The sequence below is a fragment of the Anolis sagrei genome, chromosome 1 (assembly GCF_037176765.1).
Source record: "Anolis sagrei isolate rAnoSag1 chromosome 1, rAnoSag1.mat, whole genome shotgun sequence".
In the NCBI taxonomy this organism is placed as follows: Eukaryota; Metazoa; Chordata; class Lepidosauria; order Squamata; family Dactyloidae; genus Anolis; species Anolis sagrei.
Window position 1 is genome coordinate 287,606,954 of NC_090021.1, and position 19,288 is coordinate 287,626,241.

The following is a 19,288-nucleotide window of genomic DNA, read 5'->3' on the forward strand; positions in this document are numbered from 1 at the left end:
TACAAGTGAAATCTGAATGTTAATATTGTCAAAGATTATGTGATCTCATTTGAAGTATTATATTTATCTGTTATTTTGACCTGAGTCCATTGTCAGTCACTGTATGCCAAAAGTTTTACAGTTTTCAATAACAATGCCACTAAGGCAATTTTTGCCACTTCCGATACTTCATGCATTCACACCATGCAGCCACACAAAAACAATCAAGGTTTCAGGCAAAAGAAGCCATTGACTGCACTTCTTACCAAGCCGAGGCATGAATCATGAGGAAAACGTACTTTCGTTTGTGCCCTGTAAGGTGGATTTTTTTTAAAGGTGTGCCTTCCCATCATTTGTGAATTATAGTGATCCTAAGGTAAAGCTATCATTGGGCTTTCTTGGCAATGTTTGCCACAGGCTAAGAGACACTGATGCCCCAGGTCATCTTGTGGGTTTTTATAGCTGAGTGGGGATTCAGATCCTTATCTCGAGTCATAGTCCAGCACTGAAACCACTACACCACACACATGCACTCTTACAATTATGCAAAGCTGGATTGTGCTTTTGTGCAGCTTTTATATTTTTAGGAGGGGAGTAGAGATACAGCTACATCTTTGGAACCCATTGCATCACAGTTTCTTACAAAATGCCCTGATATGCATTGTCACAATTCACTCGTGCCAGAGGCTTTGGCTACATTATCATTATGTTGCAAATTACAGCCTCTGATGCAGGATCTCAGTCCTTGAGTCAGTGTGCATCATATCAGTATGCAAGTTCAGATAAGAAGATATACATTCCTCTTTGTTACAGCCCACCATGCCCTGATGTACGCTTGGGGTTTGACCTCTGCCCAGAAGAACAGGAATTTCTCACAAAACGGAAAAGGGTGGCAGCGGATGCTTTTAAGCGCGTTCTCCAGCTTGAGGAAGACCTGCAGGATGATGAGGTCAGCAGACTGGAATTTCATGTAGACAAGATCTTATTCCATGCCTGTAAAAAAAAGACTAACAATTATCAATATGAAATAAATCCCTCAATCGCTTAGAGGTTTTCTTTATTATTCTTCATGCTAAAGCTTGTATTTAATCTTTTTACTATAGTCTGAGGAAAGTATTTGATATTGTTGAATATGCTCCTGATCTGAAATGAAATCGTACTATATTTTGTAGAAATCACAATAGCAAAAAAAAATAAAAAATCCTCAATAAATTTTGTATTTGAAATGTTATGCCTGCTATTCTTCAGATAAGTAAAAGTAAAGGTTTCCCTTGACATTAAGTCTAGTTGTGTCTGACTCTAGGGGGTGGTATCATCTCCATTTCTAAGCCGAAGAGCCAGTGCTGTCCATAGACACCTCCAAGGTCATGTGGCCAGCATGACTGCATGGAGCACTGTTACCTTTCCACCAAAGTGGTACCTATTGATCTACTCACATATGAATGTTTTCGAACTGCTGGGTTGGCAGCTAGGGCTAACAGCGGGAGCTCGCCCCACTCCCCGGATTTGAATCGCTGATCTTTTAGTCAGCAAGTTCAGCAGCTCAGCAGTTTCACCCACTGAACCATCGGGGGCTCCATTCTTCAGATATTCAACATTAATTACAGTTTTACCTTAATGCAGTTTGTTTCTTTGTGGGTTTTTATGCACAGTAAATTATCAGGATTAATGCTTAGTTCTTTTGGTATGTTAAACAGGTACCAGTGGTAGCGATCATGACCACAGGTGGTGGATTCAGAGCTCTTACAGCACTTTATGTCCATCTGTTGACAATCCAGAGTCTGGATGTTTTGGATTGTATTTTCTATCTGACTGGATTATCTGGAACAACATGGTAAGGAAATGTGAACAAGAGTACATGTAATTCATCATGGGAAATATGAGGCCCTCCAATCCTATAGGAGTCCCCTCTTGCCTGAGGACTCCCCTCCTCAATTTTCAATTGTTTCCTGTCAAATATCCATTAAAAAGCCCACCTCCTCTGCTGATGTCTACCCTGGATGTAATCCCAATCTAAGACTCCTTCTGGCTCCGTCACTCCAAATCACATTAGATGTTATGGCCAGGAGCAGCTATTATCAGCTTTGGCTGTTGTGTCAGCTGTGTCCCTTCCTAAAGCTAGAGGATCTAAAGATCGCAGTGCGCACACTGGTAAACTCAAGGCTGGACTTCTGCATTGTGTTGTACATTGTGATACCTCTGTATCAAGTTTGGGAACTCCAGTTAGTTCAAAACATGGCAGCCAGATTTGTTATTGGTACCTCTAGGAGTGATCATATCACACTAAAATCTACTGGCTGCCAATTAGTTTCTGGGCAAAGTACATATGTTAGTTATTATATTTAAAGCCCTACAAGGTTTTGGTTGGGTCTAGTTTAAATAAGGTTACCTCTTGTATTCTCCAGTCTATATACTTAGGTCCTCTGGAAGATGTTTACTCCAGTCAGGCTAGGTTGTAAACAGTTGTCCAAAGTACTTTTTCTTCAGCTTCCCCCAGACTGTGGAATGACCTGTTAAAAGAGATTTGGCAGCTGAATAATATGCTGCCTAAATTTTAAATTCAAAACACTCTCTTCCAGCAAGTCCATAATATTTAAATTATGTGTTTTAAATAATGAATTGTAATATGTGTTGGTTATATGTGCTTTTAAGCAGATGTTATATGTTTTAGTGGGTTTTTTTTTTTAAAAAAAAGTGTTGTTATGATGGTATAATCTGTTGTTGTTCCCCACCTCAATTTATGGGGAGAAGCAGGTAATAAATAAATAAATAAATAAATAACTATAATTAATTGATAAGTGTTTTTATTGTTTTGCTCAAATTTCAGTCAAATAAACTATACATAAGGCAATGTTTTGTTTATGGTATTTTGAGCAGTCATAGGGTGAGAAGACAAAAGAAAGGCAAAACAAAATAACATCAAGAGAAAAATATGGTTCTCAAGTGCTTTTATACCTTTATTGAAAATCATCCATCATAGTTCCTTTCTTTCTTTGTAAGAAAAAGAGTTTCTAAATGATGATCTAGAGAACATGGATATTTTATAATACTTCTTGTGGCAAAAGAGTATTATGATGCATTGGGTGATTTTTAATTTATATGTACATTTTGCAATCATACTTGGCCATAAGTGATTCCTTATGAGATCAATGTTTTATTGTTTGTCTTTTTTAAAAGAGATTTACTTATTCCTCAAAGCCCTTATATTTCATGTTGCTGACACTTAGTTTATTTTTGTTTTGTTTCTTTCCAGGACAATGTCACATTTGTATGAAGATCCTTACTGGTCATGTAAGAATTTGGAAGAGGTTCTCAGTGATGTCCACAAACAAGTGAGAAAAAACAAGTTCCTTGCCAGTTTTTCACCCGAACGCCTGAAGTACTATGCAAAGGACCTGTGGCAGCGACACCAAAAAGGGCATAGCATCTCTTTTACAGACCTCTGGGGACTCCTCATTGAATCCATGCTACGTGATGGGGTACTATATTGTTCACCCTTAAAATTTAGACTTTTCCAGCTAGCAGCTAATTCTAATTAAAGGCATGATTCAGGAGAAGTGAACTGTTGCTTTCAAAACATCTTAGGGAGCTGCCAGGCAATGGCAAAATCTGCACCAAAGTAGGTTTAAAAACCTGCTTTGGTGCTGATTTCCGTCTCCACTTTCCCCAAAAAATCCAGGTTTTCCCTGGGGGGAGGGTGGCTACATGCCATCTTGCTTAGGATTAGGATGGTGTATAACTGTCCCAAAGCCCCCCCCCCCCCCAATTTACCCCTATAACTTTCCTCCTCATGCTCTCCTGGTGCAAAAAAAGATGCACCAGGAGATGGGGAGGGAGGGTGAGGATGAAAATTCCTCTTCCTCCCCTCTTCTGGCACATCATTTCCTCATGCCAGGAGAGCACGAGGAGGAATGTTATGGTGGCCTTTTATTTAATTTTTAGGGTAAATTTGGGGCTTGTGGGGAGGGGGTGGTCACTATCCCAGTCCTTTGGGCTCCAGGAGTCCAAAAGGTTCAGGATGACAATGGGGACTCATCCCCAGGTAGTCCCAGGACTACTTGGAAGTGAGTCCCCACAGCCCATTATCCCATTAGACCCGGCCATTCAGGATGGCTCAGATCTAATGGGGTATCAAATTAATTCAGAATAACTTGGTTTATTCAGAATTAGTTCGTTTTTACCGGAAGCATTGTTTGGACACTTCAGGTAAAAACTGAGCCAAATTCTGGCCAATGGCCATTCTAGAGCTTTCTAAATGTATTCCACTTGAACTAAGGACCCATCCAGACAGGCCCATATTCCATATGGGCCTGTCTTGATTGGCTCTTAGTTCAAGTGGAACAAATTTAGAAAGCTCTAGAATGACCATTGGTCCAAAATTATTCTTGGTTGTAAAAAGGAAGGCAAGCCACAAGACTGAAGTGCTTGCTAGCACCAGAATATGCCACCCAGTACAATAAATAGTGATGAAAAAATAGAAGTACTCACTAGATCAGTAAAATAAACAGAGCTAAATCATATGTCTAGGAGTCTATTTTGTTTTTTCAAAAATAGCATCTCAAATTCTATGTTTTTTCCCCAATTTTCATCAATAGGAAAATCCTCATAAACTCTCAGATCAGCAGCAAGCTTTGGCACATGGCCAGAACCCTCTCCCAATATATCTGTGTCTCAATGTGAAAGAGAAACGAAGTAATCACGGTTTCAGAGGTAATGGTATATTCTAGATTTAGGCACTTAATTCTCCATAGGAATAATTTAGAGCTTCCTAGAATTGAGAAAAGACTATTGGTAAAAATAAGGGTTTTTTTTTCTAGATTATGTGTTAGATTATGCGTTAGCTCTTCATATGAGAGCAAAAAAACTGTAATCTTATCCTGTGAATCTGGTTCCTAGAATGGGTTTGCCAGAGAGAGGCCCCTTTTATAAAATCCATGTTTAGGGTGCAAAAGAGAAGACTGAGAGAAGACATGATGACCATGTATAAATATATGAGGGGAAGTCATAGGGAGGCGGGAGCAAGCTTGTTTTCTGGTGTCCTGGAAACTAGGATGTAGAACAATGGCTTCAAATTACAGGAAAGGAGATTCCACCTGAACATTAGGAAGAACTTCCTAACTGTGAGAGCTGTTCAGCAGTTAAAAAATTAACAAAGTTTCTCCATATCATACAAACATAATGCAGCACCGATCTCTTTTAATTTCTTGGTCTTCTTTTTTAAAGAATGGATGGAGTTTACGCCATATGAAATAGGATTCCAAAAATATGGTGCCTACATTCCTGCTGAATATTTTGGCAGTGAATTTTTCATGGGTCGTTTGATGAAGAAAATTCCTGAATCACGAATCTGCTACTTGGAAGGTAATTTAAATTATAATTAAATATTGACTCATTACTAATAGACTGCTAGTCTCGTAACTGCAAATTTCCATTATAGTAACTTTTCCTAAAGACCAGAACTGTGTGACAAATAGTTTCAGCTCCAAGTTTTTAGTACTTTTCTTTAGAAGGTTACTTGGGTTTTTAGAACATGAATGTGCACAGCCCTGGCATATGATAGATAGCTCTATAGCAGTGGTGCTCAACCTGTGGACCCCCAGGTGTTTAGGCCTATAACCCCGAGAAATCCCAGCCAGTTTACCAGCTGTTGAAGGCCAAAACATCTGGGGACCGACAGGCTGAGAATGACTTCTCTATAGCGCTCACTCGCTCTATATATAGAGCTTCCCCCCATATATAGAGGGAAAGCTCTTGATTGTGTATGTGTGTATACACACACACACAGGTTTAAATCCAGTTTTTAGTCCAAGCTAGACTACAACCAAATCAAAATAAATTAGGCGAAGTACAGTAAACTCTGAATGTATATAAATCCCAGATTCAGCCTCCTTTTACACTGCCTTATAAAATCCAGATTATGTGCTTTGAACTGAATTATATGGCAGTGTGGACTCATATAATCCATTTCAAAGCAGACAATGACCTGTTTTGATAATCTGGATAATATGGCAGTGTAGAAAGCAAACCTTACCCAAATGCTCCTGGCCCAGGCCTCCTCACATGTCATTGCTATGTTCCAAGAAGCTTCAGAAAGGCCTAACCGGTGACTCAGTAAGGTTTTCTTTATTTTTAAGGCTTTTTGAGGGGAGGTTGGAGTTGTGTGGTAGCTACTCCGTTGCAATGGGGACAAAATCTGTTTGTTTTCCTGGAGTGTGTGGACTTAAACTGGCTCTGAAGTGGATTTAATGTAGGTCTGGAATTGCCCCATGAGAACTAATTTGCTGAATATTCTCTGGAGGACAAGAAGGAGATATTCTCCAATAATTTCTTGGGAGCTCAACATGATCAACTGCTACTAACAGAGAACAAAAATGAATCATCATTATTGCTGTTATTGTTATTATTATTACCTTAGCCAAAATGTGAAAGGCTTTATGAATTACTCCTATTTTTTCTCACACAACACAGGAATCTGGAGTAGTGTGTTTTCATTGAGTCTTATGGATGTCTGGTTCCTTACTGTGAGTTCAGAAGATTTTTGGGAAACGTGGACAAGAGAGAGAGTAACTGAGATTGGCAAGTTGATATTTTGTTTATTATTGGAGGTTACCTGCATCTCCTCATACATTCTGACATCATTAAAATCATGGCACCTAAAACACCTAAAACTACTTATCTAAAAAACCCCAAACAGAATTGCATGTCTAAATTACAAATATTTAAAGCCATACATTACAAATATTTTCTGAAATTCTGTTAAAAAAATAAAATCAGCAGCCATGAAAAACCAATAATTCTCTTACATTTCCCTCTAGAAGCATGTTCTAATACATTTGTTTTTAACTAAGGTCTTAAATGCGGGATGCATGGGATAGCCACATTTTAATGGTTAAGTAACCAGAACGCCATTAATGAGAAAATTCTGTCCTACAAGTTACATTGCTCCTAGAATCCAATAATGTATTATTCACAATAAACTCTTCTGAAATTGGCATCTGCCCTGAACTTGAATTAAAACTGCATTTATTCTTTTTGGACTTGTTGGAGAAGCTGTGCTATATGTTCTACTGCCATCTGAAATGCATTTGATACATATGTAGGATATGGTATGTTGTGGTTGTTGTTGTTGTTAGGTCTGCATGACTTTTGTGTGGCTTTCCCCCCCCTAAAAGGCAATGTATAATTGTAGCACAACAAATAAGACAAATTCTTTAAAATTAATTACAAAACTGGAAATCCAGGATTTCCACTAACTATAAACATTGCTGAGAGGTACAATCATCTCTGACTCTTTCAATGCATGTGTGTTCCAAAGCATGTTTGTATCATATCAATGTAATATGCATGCATTAAAATAAAATACTACATGTATCCCCAAGAATAAAATCCACAAAGGGATTAATTGGTTGTTTTATTGTCCACAGGAAATTGTCATTCCTAAAACATGTGAATGTTTGCGTCCCACTGTAAAACCTGATGTTTTTGGGAAAGGGGACTCAGATTCTTTCGAAAAAAGGAAGAGTTAACACCTTAGAACTCTCAATCATTAAAAACATGATGTATAAGACTTCTATCTTACATGGACTAAATCTTAAATCCTATGTGGAATAAGCTTCATTAAACTCAGTGAAATTTAACACTGAGTAGACATGAATAGAATTACACCGTAAAAGAGTTCAGGGTGGAATACAACCAAATGATGATATTTGTACATAGTTGCCCCCTGCAGCATTTGTAACACTTGTGTCAGTCAATACTTTTCTAATGAATCCATCAATCTAATGATGAAAGTTGTTTAATCCCAGAGCAGAACTCAAAAGTGGCACCAGAAATGCTATACCTACACAAGAATGGTACCATGTCTTCCTATCAGTGGTATCTCTTCTTGTGGGGCATATGATATGCAGTGCAATGACCTGAGTAGAAATCCTCTGTATCAGCTTTCCCTTACCCCTTGTTTTAGTTCATTGTGTCCATGCTCTCATAGCCAACTACATTGGTAGTTGAGTAATGGGAGCTGTAGTCTTGGTGCCCCTATCAAGTAAAGTAATGGAAAACTGCTCAGCATAACACAGAAAAATTGCATGCTTTAATTTAGAGAGTGAAAGCAGTGACATAAAGAAACCACAAGGTGGAGTTTCTTTCCAGCTTCCTTCATGTGAGGAAAATAAATGTGTGGACTATCCCAGAACAACTAATTTGATATTTTAACCAGAATAATAACAATAGGAAGCTTGTAGTAAGCATTGACACGAGAAAAGGATACCATCAACTTTTTAAAAAAATCACACAATAAATTGTTACTGTGAAAAGCTAATACAAAAACATTATTCTTTTATTTGTTTGTTTCTTCTGCAGATGTATCCAATGAGGCATATATTCTACCTACTCGTACAGAATGTCCTCCAAACAGTCTTGCCAATGTTTTTCAAGATATTATAATGTGGCGACCTGCTGTTTCAGTTATTCCTAATTTTCTGAAGGGCTGCCCAATGAACAACAGATATCTAGAAAGCGATTTTTCTAAGTGGAAAGGTATTGTAAAAAACTTCATTTTCAATAAACCTTTCCCTTCAGCAGTTTGCATGGGCAATGCCTGGTGTCTAGACATTGCAAGAAGCCTTTACAATAGGGGTAGAGAAGTTTGGTTCAAGCCCAAATGGATCCAGTCAGTGTTCAAGGTGGCATCAGGCAAGGAGACCCCATACTTGTAACTGACTGGAGGCAAGGAAATTTCCTTGCCAACCTTGCCAGTCTGGAAGATGGTGGGGATTGATCTACCTGGATAGAGTGTGGCCTTCTTTTGTCTCTTTGCCTAGGTGAGGGACTCCTCAATCTTTTATAGGCTGGCTTCCTATAAGTTTCTTTCTCAGCACTGAGTTGGGGTTCTTTGCATGGCAGAATGGGGTTGAATTGGATGGCCCCAAAGGTCTTCCACTGAAATATTGTTAAGTTTATGTTGGTTAAAATTGTTTTTCATTTTAAATATTGTATTCTTCATTCTTTCCTTAGCTTTAGCTAAATATCTATTTCTAAACAAATAAATGTTCTATGCACGTGTGCATGTGCATATGTTTGAATGACAAGCTATTTGTAACTGCAGTTGGTATTTAATGAATTATGTATAATTATATCACAATGGACCTCATCACATTGATATGGGCGCACAGGGCAATATGCAGGCTCCATGACGAATCTGCAGGGAAATTTTGTTGCCCTACGTCACAGAGGTGCTTCCCTAACACATGTGGGGAAGCACCGCTGTGCGGCTTTGCCTTCGCTGACTCTATGGAACATGGGAAATCTCCAATGTTCCAAGGGAAGTATCCTATCACGCTGTCGGGAAGCTTCCTCCATGAAGCCCCACTAGAAGTTGCCATATATCATTTGATGGCGTCCAGCCAGCTCTGAGGAGGAAATGTCCAGGCAGTATGCCAGGACGCCAATTTCTCTTCATGTGATGAGATGGTAGGGGTTGTCACTCAATCTGTTTTTGGCCCCAAAATTTCAGGACCTGGAACTTTACTAAATTGGCAACCCTGGTTTTTAAAATGGCCAATTAATATGCACTTAGGTGGCTTTTCTTTATTAATGACCCTTAGTGGTTTTGGGGGCCATGTATAGTTTATGAACTGCACTTTGGTCACCACTGCTTTAAAGCAAAGGTATCAAATGTTGACCCTCCAAATATTTTTAACTGTACTGCTATAGAATTCCTTGCCATATGCTATGCTGGATGGGGCTGGTGGCAGTTGTAATCAAAATACCTGGAGGGTCTCAAGTACCTTTGCTTTCTTTTGAACACTGATGACTCTTCTTCTTCATGGGCAGATAATGGGCTAAATGGCATAGTACTTCTCTTTGTCATTTTGTGGGCCCTGCCCATTGCTCTTCTTCCAGAGAGGAAAGTATTGAAAGAAAGAAAGAAAGAAAGAAAGAAAGAAAGAAAGGGAAAGGAGGAGGGTGCTGGATCCCCAGCCTAGTTAGCAGGAGGCTAACTAAGTAGAGCAGCTGGATAGATGACCATTTGAAAAGTTACGTGCATAGAAGTACACGTTGCTTTCTGTTTTGTTCACTTTTTTTCTGCAATGGGAAAATCTTCACTACTTTTGAAAACAACTTCATTTCTTTTAGATTGCGATCTTGACAATTTTCCAAACCAGTTGACAGGATCTGAAGACTACCTCTACCTGGTAGATACAGCATTTTCCCTTGATACCAGCTATCCACCACTCATGAGACCAGAGAGAAAAGTCGATTTAATTATACATTTAAATTACAGCTCAGGATCACAGTTACTGGTGAGAAGACTTTCTCTCTCTCTCTCTCTCTCTCTCTCTATATATATATATATATAATTGTGCATAACTAATATACTCCTGTGACTCAGTTCTGTTTCTGTGTTATAAAGAGGAAGTTGTTTGTCAGAACTCACTGCCATCCCTTCCGTTAAAATCATCTTCAAGCAGCTGCTTCCTCCTCTCCCATCAGCAACTTGAGGGCTATGACAGGAAGAAAATGACAAATGCTATCTGTCTTTGCCAACTATTTCTCGTCTGAAGAAAGTGAGATAACTGTTTAAAGTGAAGAAAGTGAGAAGAAAAGCATATTCCACTATCTTTATTTATATTAAACTACAGCTTTTATAAAGCAGTTCCACCTAGATCTGTACGGTGGACCCTTGGTATTGGCTGGTGTTTGGTTCCAGGACCCCCAGTGGATATCCAAATCCATACATGCTCAAATTTATATCATGGCAAAATCAAGCTTTGCAGTTTAGACTTTTTAAAAATATATAGTTTCAAACCACAGATGGTTAAATCTATGGATATAGAATAAATGAGAATGGAGTTAGCCCTCCATACCCACAGATTCTGTAGCCATAGATTCAACCATCCATGGTTTGAGATTATATATATTTTAAAAGTCCAAACTGCAAATCTTGATTTTGCCATGATTGTCTTGCTGTAGTTTTTTTTTTTTTACTGTATTGGCTTGCTGTAGTTTTTTACACATCTGCCAAGAAGAGTTTTGCTGGCGTCTTTGTTCCTATTGTGTCCTTAATCTCCTCCTCCCCCCCCCCTTTTTTCCCCCTGGAGGTCATTTCTGAATGTACAGAAAAGATTATTCTTTGGTGTTATTGCATCCTGTCTACAAAAACAGTATTAGGGAAACCAAAGTATCCTGTATAGTTAAAAAAAACACTTTCTTGGCAGTCCTTTCTACTACAAAGAAAAGATCCTTTGCTTTGATTACTGCAATCACTGGGGTTAGGAATTACAGATTAAGCATCATGGACATTCCACTAAGAACAAAAAGAATTTTCCAGAAATCAAGTAAAGACCAGACAAAATCAGTGTTCTGTGATAGGGCAACAAGTCTTCCCAAGAGGCCTCCAAACATTATTTCCATTACTTGATCAATGCTTGGAGCAAGTTTCACTTTTAAAAAAAAGATGGTTAATAGCAGAAACCTGTAATGCCGATAGAATTTCTATAATTATATAAACCACACTGGGATAAAATTTCAAAGGCCTTAAGGCATTAATCTAATCTGCTATGTTTTATTTTGTTTTATTGCTTTTATGTATGTTAATTTGTTTATATGTTTTAACTGTTTTATAGCTGGATATAACTTGTTTTATTGTTGTTTTATGATGTGGCATTGAATTTTTACCAGCGTTTGTAAGAAGCTTTGAGTCTCCTGCGGGGTGAGAAAGGCAGGGTGTAAATAAAGTTATGAGAGATTTGCTGAAATGGCTCACCCAGTCATGGACAAGGCAGTGCTTATAGAATATATTAGTGGGACTCACAGTTGTTGGAGCTATGAGCGGAATGAGGCAAACAGAGTAAAATAAAGTGTGTTCTAGAAAGATGAATCTGATTTGAAGTACAGTATATGAGCTGAATAATAGGTGCAAGTGTGATTCAGGCTTTACTCCTTTTGTGAAAGGATCAACGTCTAACATCCTGTTTTTATATTTACTCACCCCAATATAGCCTCTGTCAAAAGCCTCTGATTATTTCTTAAAACAAGGAATCCCATTCCCCAAAAATGTTCCAAGAGATGAAACAGAAAAACACGTAAAGGAGTGTTATTTGCTAGGAGAAGAAGAAGGCCCCGAGACTCCTTTAGTTCTGCTTTTCCCTTTGGTTTGTGACACTTTCAGAGAGTACAAAGCGCCTGGTAAGTTTGCATGGCAAGTGTGCCTTTTGATTTCATTTCATTATGACTGACGTTGTTCCTTGAATAATGGAATGGGAGAGTTGGTCCAAAACACCAGGAGGGCTGACGTGTGCCCATGCCTGCTGTATAGACTGGTAGGAGTTGAAGGTAAAAAACATCTGGATGGCTCCAAGTTGCCCATTCCTATCTAAGTCCAAGGCAGAGGTGACACCTGAGTTTCAAAAACAAAGTCAGTCTTTCTGCTGCAGCATGCTTGCACAGCTGGCAATCTGATGATAAACTGAGATACATAATTTGGGTAAGAAATTGAGTAAAAGAGAAAAGAATTACTATTTTTTTCTTATTTATAATTATAGGTGTGAAACGTAGTCCTGAGGAAATGAAAGATGGTGACATTGATCTTACCAGTACTCTTGGTCCTTACAATGTATACACTTTGCGATATCCTGAAGAAGATTTTGAAAAGCTAACTAAACTAACTGAATACAACATTCTAAACAACAAAGATATGTTACTGAAGGCTTTGCGTGCAGCTGTGGGACGGAAAAGGCAGCATAAGAGATAGCTGCTTTATAATCTGTAGTGAGAATATTTGAGAGAATGTTCAGCAAAGGTTGTACATGTTGTTCAGAAGTTCTACAGGACTCATTCCAAAATGAAATTATAAAGGCTATTTCAAAAATATACTTAATATACTGGTTGAGCAACTCTTGTCCAGAATTCTGAAATCCCAAATATTCCAAAATCCAAAACTGTCCACATGGGTGGCTGAGACAGAGACACCTTTGCTTTCTGCTAGCTCAAGGTACACAAATTTTGTTTAATGCACAAAATCATTACAAATATTGTATGAAAGTACCTATCATCTATACTTTAAAACAGGCATGAAGCATAAATATGTTTTATGTTAAACTTAGGTCCCATCTCCAAGATAGCTCATAACATAGTATATTCAAATACAGGTAAATAAAAATCCAAAAAAATGTGAAATCTAAAATGTCGCTGGTCCCAACTGAGCAAGAGTGATCAAGAAATGGATACAATTTTTCTACTCTGAAGCTGTTTGGTAATTCTCTAAATTAGTTATAGCAGCAATACACTTTTGAATAAAATATTATACAGGTAGTTGTATAGCTCGTGGTGCAGCCATTTTTGTTCAATGTATGCATTACATCGACAAAGATGCAAAACTTCACTATGGAATGTATGAACTTTCCCAACAGATTTCATATGTTTACATATTGTTTCACTGTTTCTGTATAATTTATGCATGAACAACAATTTTGCCTATAATTATTTTGTTTAGTGTAACATAATTTTAAAAGAACATAAACCTAGTTCTTGTTCGATAAATAATGGTTCTTATATGTGGGAACAGGCTGCACCCATGCTTGTGTACACACATTCTCGTTTATTGGATCTAACTGGTCATATGTAGCAACAGTAAATATATCTTGACAAAGGGGAACATGTTGGTGTTTGCATTCAGATCCAGGTGCCCTCACACAAAAAGAGAACATTACTGTGGGTCTTCACCTGGGTGGAAGGATCATTTGCTTATCTACTTCAAGTAAAAAACTGTCTTGGGTCACTCCTAGTTAGTTTATACATACATATATAAATATGGATTTATAAATTGGAACTACCTCAGTGTAAAGGTACTTTGCTCGGGAAGCTTTAAATACAGAATGTTTTTTGGGGTGGGAGGGAATGGTAACCACTGCATGGATGCCCTGGGTTTCAAATGGTAGTAATGGAAAGGGAATAAAAGAAAGTTTGATATAATAGAATTGGAGGAAAAAATGTATGACTCAATACGAGTAATGTCACAATGTTTCCCATGACTCATATAATGGCAGTTCATAACATCCACTATAAAAAGGGGCAGAGGTATTTCCAAATACCATTTTGTAGTTAGCATTCTGGAAAGATGCATAGCCATTCCTCCACATTTGCTGGGATTAGAGACACAGACCCCATGTATCTGTCTATAGTGTAGAATTAATGCAGTTTGGCCCCACTTCAACTGCCGTGACTCAATGCTATGGAATCCTGGGATTTGTAGTTTTTGAGGCACCAGTCACATTTGGCAGAGAAAATCTTGTAAAACTTCAACTTCCATAGCATTAAGTCATGAGGATTCCATAGCATTAAGTCATGAGAGTTAGAGTGGTAGATGCACCCTGAGTCTTCCTTGTCTAAGAAAAGTTGATAACTCACCCAAACTCCTAATCTATTTTAGCTACACCATACTAATTCAGTAATCATCTCTTCTAATAATCCAAGATTTCTTTAATAAAGTACACTCTCATTCATGGTAGATGCTGAACACATAGTTTCTGGTTGCTTGAGTTATAGGCCTAATACTAAATAATATAGCCCTACCCAGTCAACTTTCAATCACGAGTTTTGATTTACATTCTATTGCTTAAAAAGGTAAAGGTTTCATCTTGACACTAAGTCTAGTTGAGTCCAACTCTGGGAGGTGGTGCTCATCTCCATTTCTAAGCCGATGAGTCAGTATTGTCCATAGATGCCTCCTAGCTCATGTGGCCGGCATGACTGCATGGAGTGCCGTGACCTTCTTGCCAAAACGGTACCTATTGATCTACTAACATTTGCATGTTCTTGAACTGCTGGGTTGGCAGGACCTGAGGCTAACACCAGGAGCTCAACCTGTCCTGTGGATTCAAATTGCCAACCTTCCAGTCAGCAAGTTCAGCAGCTCAGCGGTTTAACCTGCTGCACCACTGCAGCCTCTGTTCTATTCTAGAGCTACAATATGTCAATTCCATATCTGTGTTTGGTGCAAGTTTTTATATTTTTTGTGTTTATCTATGTAATTTATTGCATATATTTTATGTTCATGTGTTTGACTTTGTTGTACCCAGCCTCGAGCCATCAGAAGAAGCAAGTAATAAATAAAATGTAATTATTATTATTATTATTATTATTATTATTATTATTATTATTATTATATTGTGTTAATTTGATGTTAATACTGAAATGCAGTAATCAAAAGCAAATTCAGAAAAATAAAGACAAATGTAACTTAAAGTAAGTTTTACTGTTTTATCAAAGCTTTGTGGATGCAGTATGCAATTTTAATTAAATGGTAATAAATAAACTTTTCAACATCACAAATTTCACTAACATAAGTATGGGCTTACACATGGTGCAGAATCCCAAGCTTAAATGTTCATTTCCACTACAAACTAATTTTATTTCTATTTGAAAGATTATTTCTTCCATTTTTGCCCATTGCTTAAGAATTCCAGGTTAGATCTACACTGCCATATAATCCAGTTTCTGAATCCAGATTATCTGCTTTTCGTCTGCGAGGACGTGGTGGAGACGGTGGTGGAGACGGTGACCGGGGGCCTGAAGGAGCTCCACTCCAAGAAGCTGCTGCCCCTCGAGGAGCACTACCGCTTCCATGAGTTCCACTCGCCCGCCATATAATCTAGTTCAAAGCAGATACAAGCAGTCCCTAAGTTATAAACATCTGACTAACAAACAACTCCTAATTAAGAATGGGGGTGAGACAACAGGATGTGAGAGAAATCTATCCCTCGGAAGGGAAATCCACTCCTGGAAGTGTAATCACGGGGAAAAGGGGTCTCCACTGAAGATTTATCTCTAATCCTTGTTTCCACAACAAGCCATTTTTTTTTCAAAATCCAATCATCACAGGGACAGAAAGTGAGGTGAAATCTCCTGAACTGGCACAGAGAGCAAAGCAAACACCAAAGAGGTGTTTACCCTTCCCTATGCTATCCAAAAGTATATATATTTTGGCTGGAGTTACACTTAAAAATGTATCTGTTCTGACTTACAAATTCAGTTTTAAAAACAACCCTACAGTACCGATAATGCTCATAACCTGGGGATTGTCTGCATGTGTATGTGTGTATAAACATAGTATTGTATATGGCATTGAATGTTTGCCGCTATATGTTGTGAACCACCCTGAGTCCCCATGGGGAGACAGGGCAGGATAGAAATCATAGAATAATAGAATTGGAAAAGAATATATGGGCTATCTAGTCCAACCCCCTGCCATGCAGGAAAACACAATCAAAGTATCCCTGACAGATGGCCATCCAGCCTTTGTGTAAAAGTTTCCATCACACTAAAACAGAGAGTTCCACTACTGAACAGCTCTTATAGTCAGGAAGTTCTTCCTAATGTTCAGGTGGAATGTCCTTTCCTGTAATTTGAACCCATTTTGCCGAGTCCTATTTCTCCAGGGCAGCAGAAAACAAGTTTGTTCTCTCTTCCTTATGACACCCTTTCATATATATATACATGGCTATCATGTCTCGCCTCAACCTTTTCTTCTGCAGGCAGTTCTTTTAGACGCTCCTCATAGGGCATGGTCTCCAGACCATTGGTCATTTTAGTTGCTCTCCTCTGGACACCTCCCAGCTTGTCATGATCTCTTTTGAACTGTGGTGGCAAGAATTGGACACAGTATTCCAAGTGAAATCTAACCAAAGCTGAATACAAAGGCACCATGACTTCCCTCAATCTAGACACTATACTCCAGGGGTCCTCAAACTAAGGCCCAGGGGTTGGATGCGGCCCTCCAAGGTCATTTACCTGGCCCTCGCTCAGGGTCAGCGTAAGTCTGTAACGGCTTGAAAGCACACAACAACAACAATCCTATTTCATCAGCCATAAGCAGGCCCACACTTCCAATTGAAATACTAATAAATTTATATTTGTTAAAATTGTTATTCATTTTAATTATTGTATTGTTTTTAAGTGGCGTTTGCACTACAAATAAGATATATGCAGTGTGCATAGGAATTCATTTTATTTTCCAAATTATAATCCGGCCCTCCAACAGTTTGAGGGACTGTGACCTGGCCCTCTGTTTCAAAAGTTTGAGGACCCTTGCTATACTCCTTTTGATGTAGTCCAAAATCCCACTGGCCTTTTAAGCTGCTGCATCACATTGTTCAACTTGTTGTCCACAAAGACTCCAAGATCTTTCTCACATGGACTATTGTCAAACCAGGCATTACCCACTCTGTATCTTGGCATTTCATTTTTTCTGCCTAAGTGTAGTCTCTTACATTTGTCCTGGTCAAAATTCAATTTTGTTAGTTTTGGCCCTAATCTTGTGGGAACAACATAACTCAAAAACCACTGGATGAATAGACACCAAATTTGGACACAACACACCTATCAGGCCAACGAGTGACCATCACTCATAAAAACACTGAAAAACACAGCAGAAGAGACTTAAAAAGCCAAAAAACAAAGAATGCATTACAACACATGCGTAAAACCACATATATACACAAACACACACATATATATACACACACACACATAAAACTGGGCCACAGCAACGCGTGGCAGGGGACGGCTAGTAAATAAATAAATACATTTTGAATTCTGCTCCCTTCCAGGATTACATAGCACTGAGCCCAGGCAGTTGGAGTGATGTCAAACTGCATTCTGAGTCAGGCATGAGCAAACTTGGGCCCTCAGGTGTTTTGGACTCCAACTCCCACCATTCCTAACAGCCTCATGCCCTTTCCTTTTCCCCCTCAGCCGCTTAAGCTGAGGCTGTTAGGAATGGCGGGAGTTGAAGTCCAAAACACCTGAGGGCCCAAGTTGGCCCAGGCCTGCGAGAGAGCCGGTGCCTCTGCTTGGGAGAGGCCTGTGTCTGCACTGCCCGCCTCGCCCAAGAGGAGGCCGCGGCGAGGCGTCGGCAGGAAGGGCGGGGCCGCCTCTGGCCTGCCGGCTTGGCCTTTCTTTCCGCCATTCTCTCTCTCTCCCTCTCCCTGTGTCCCTCCGCCAAGGCCGGCCGGGATGTTCAGCTGGCTGGGCAAGCAGGGCGGGCGCCCGCGGGGCGGCGAAGGCGAGGACGTGGTGGAGACGGTAACCGGGGGCCTGAAGGAGCTCTACGCCAAGAAGCTTCTGCCCCTCGAGGAGCACTACCGCTTCCATGAGTTCCACTCGCCCGCCCTGGAGGAGGCCGACTTCGACAACAAGCCCATGGTGCTCCTGGTGGGGCAGTACAGCACCGGGAAGACCACCTTCATCAGGTAGGAAAGGCGGGGTCTCTGTGTGTGTGTGTGTGTGAGAGGGGGAAGCTACACTGTAGGATTGAATGCGGATTCATACCATTCCCACTGCCAAGTGCGCCTCCTTCTTCATCCTTTGGGCGCCCTCTGTCAGAGAGTGGGTCTGTACTGTAGGAATGAATGTACTTCATACCACTTGAATTACCAGGTGCTTCTATGAGCGCCTTCCGCCTGTGGGTGGATCTATACTGTCGGAATTAACGCAGTTTCATACCACTTGAATTGCCAGGTCCACCTCTTGGCGCCCTCTGCCAGTAGGTCGGTCTACACTATTTGAATGAACACAGAGCCGTATCACTTGAATTGCCATGTGCTCTTTTGGCCACCTTCTGCCTTTGAGTTGGCCTACTCTGTAGGAATTAACACAGTTCCATATCACTTGAATTGCCAGGTGCTCCTCTGGGTGCCCTCTGCCTGTGGGTGAGTCTACACTGTTTGAATGAACACAGTTTCGTATCACTTGAATTGCCAGGTGTTCCTTTGGGTGCCTTCTGCCAGTGGGTTGGGTCTACACTGTTGGAATTAACACAGTTTTGTATCACTTCAATTGCCAGGTCCCCTTTTTGGTGCCCTTTGCCTGTGGATGGGTCTACACTGTCGGAATTAACACAGTTTCGTATCACTTCAATTGCCAGGTCCCCCTCTTGGCGCCCTCTGCCTGCGGGTTGGTCTACACTGTAGGAATTAATGCAGTTTCATCTCACTTGAATTACCATTTGCTCGTTTCCTTTGGGTTGGTCTATACTGTAGGAATTAACACAGTTCCATATCACTTGAATTGCCAGGTGCTCCTCTGGGCGCCCTCTGCCTGTGGGTGGGTCTACACTCTAGGAAATAATGCAGTTTCATCTCACTTGAATTGCCATTTGCTTGTTTGCCTTTGGGTTGGTCTGTACTGTAGGAATTAACACAGTTCCATATCACTTGAATTGCCAGCTGCTCCTCTGGGCACCCTCTGCCTGTGGGTGGGTCTACACTGTCAGAATTAACACAGTTTCGTATCACATGAATTGCCATGTGCT

The 19,288-nt window shown here is 39.8% G+C and overlaps 2 protein-coding genes and 1 long non-coding RNA gene across 3 annotated transcripts in view; 2 read left to right on the forward strand and 1 right to left on the reverse strand.

The window, feature by feature from the left end:
- Positions 1–15,204, forward strand: part of LOC132766485 (cytosolic phospholipase A2 epsilon-like) — a 47,268-nt gene extending 32,064 nt beyond the window's left edge. The window contains exons 12-21 of the mRNA XM_060760844.2: positions 793–928; positions 1,677–1,813; positions 3,233–3,458; positions 4,575–4,689; positions 5,203–5,340; positions 6,448–6,555; positions 8,338–8,514; positions 10,114–10,280; positions 11,979–12,165; positions 12,522–15,204. Coding sequence (XP_060616827.2) covers positions 793–928; positions 1,677–1,813; positions 3,233–3,458; positions 4,575–4,689; positions 5,203–5,340; positions 6,448–6,555; positions 8,338–8,514; positions 10,114–10,280; positions 11,979–12,165; positions 12,522–12,730 — 1,600 coding nt within the window. The 3' untranslated portion in view covers positions 12,731–15,204. The remainder of the gene's footprint in view (positions 1–792; positions 929–1,676; positions 1,814–3,232; positions 3,459–4,574; positions 4,690–5,202; positions 5,341–6,447; positions 6,556–8,337; positions 8,515–10,113; positions 10,281–11,978; positions 12,166–12,521) is intronic.
- Positions 542–18,358, reverse strand: LOC132766508 (uncharacterized). Its single transcript, XR_010908982.1, has 3 exons — positions 18,307–18,358; positions 2,369–2,489; positions 542–972 (listed from the first exon to the last, which is right to left on the reverse strand). It is a non-coding gene; the product is annotated as an uncharacterized lncRNA (long non-coding RNA).
- EHD4 (EH domain containing 4) overlaps positions 17,799–19,288 on the forward strand; it is a 30,568-nt gene continuing 29,078 nt past the window's right edge. Inside the window, exon 1 of the mRNA XM_060760852.2 lies at positions 17,799–18,227. Within this exon, the coding sequence (XP_060616835.1) occupies positions 17,992–18,227 (236 nt within the window). The 5' untranslated portion in view covers positions 17,799–17,991. The remainder of the gene's footprint in view (positions 18,228–19,288) is intronic.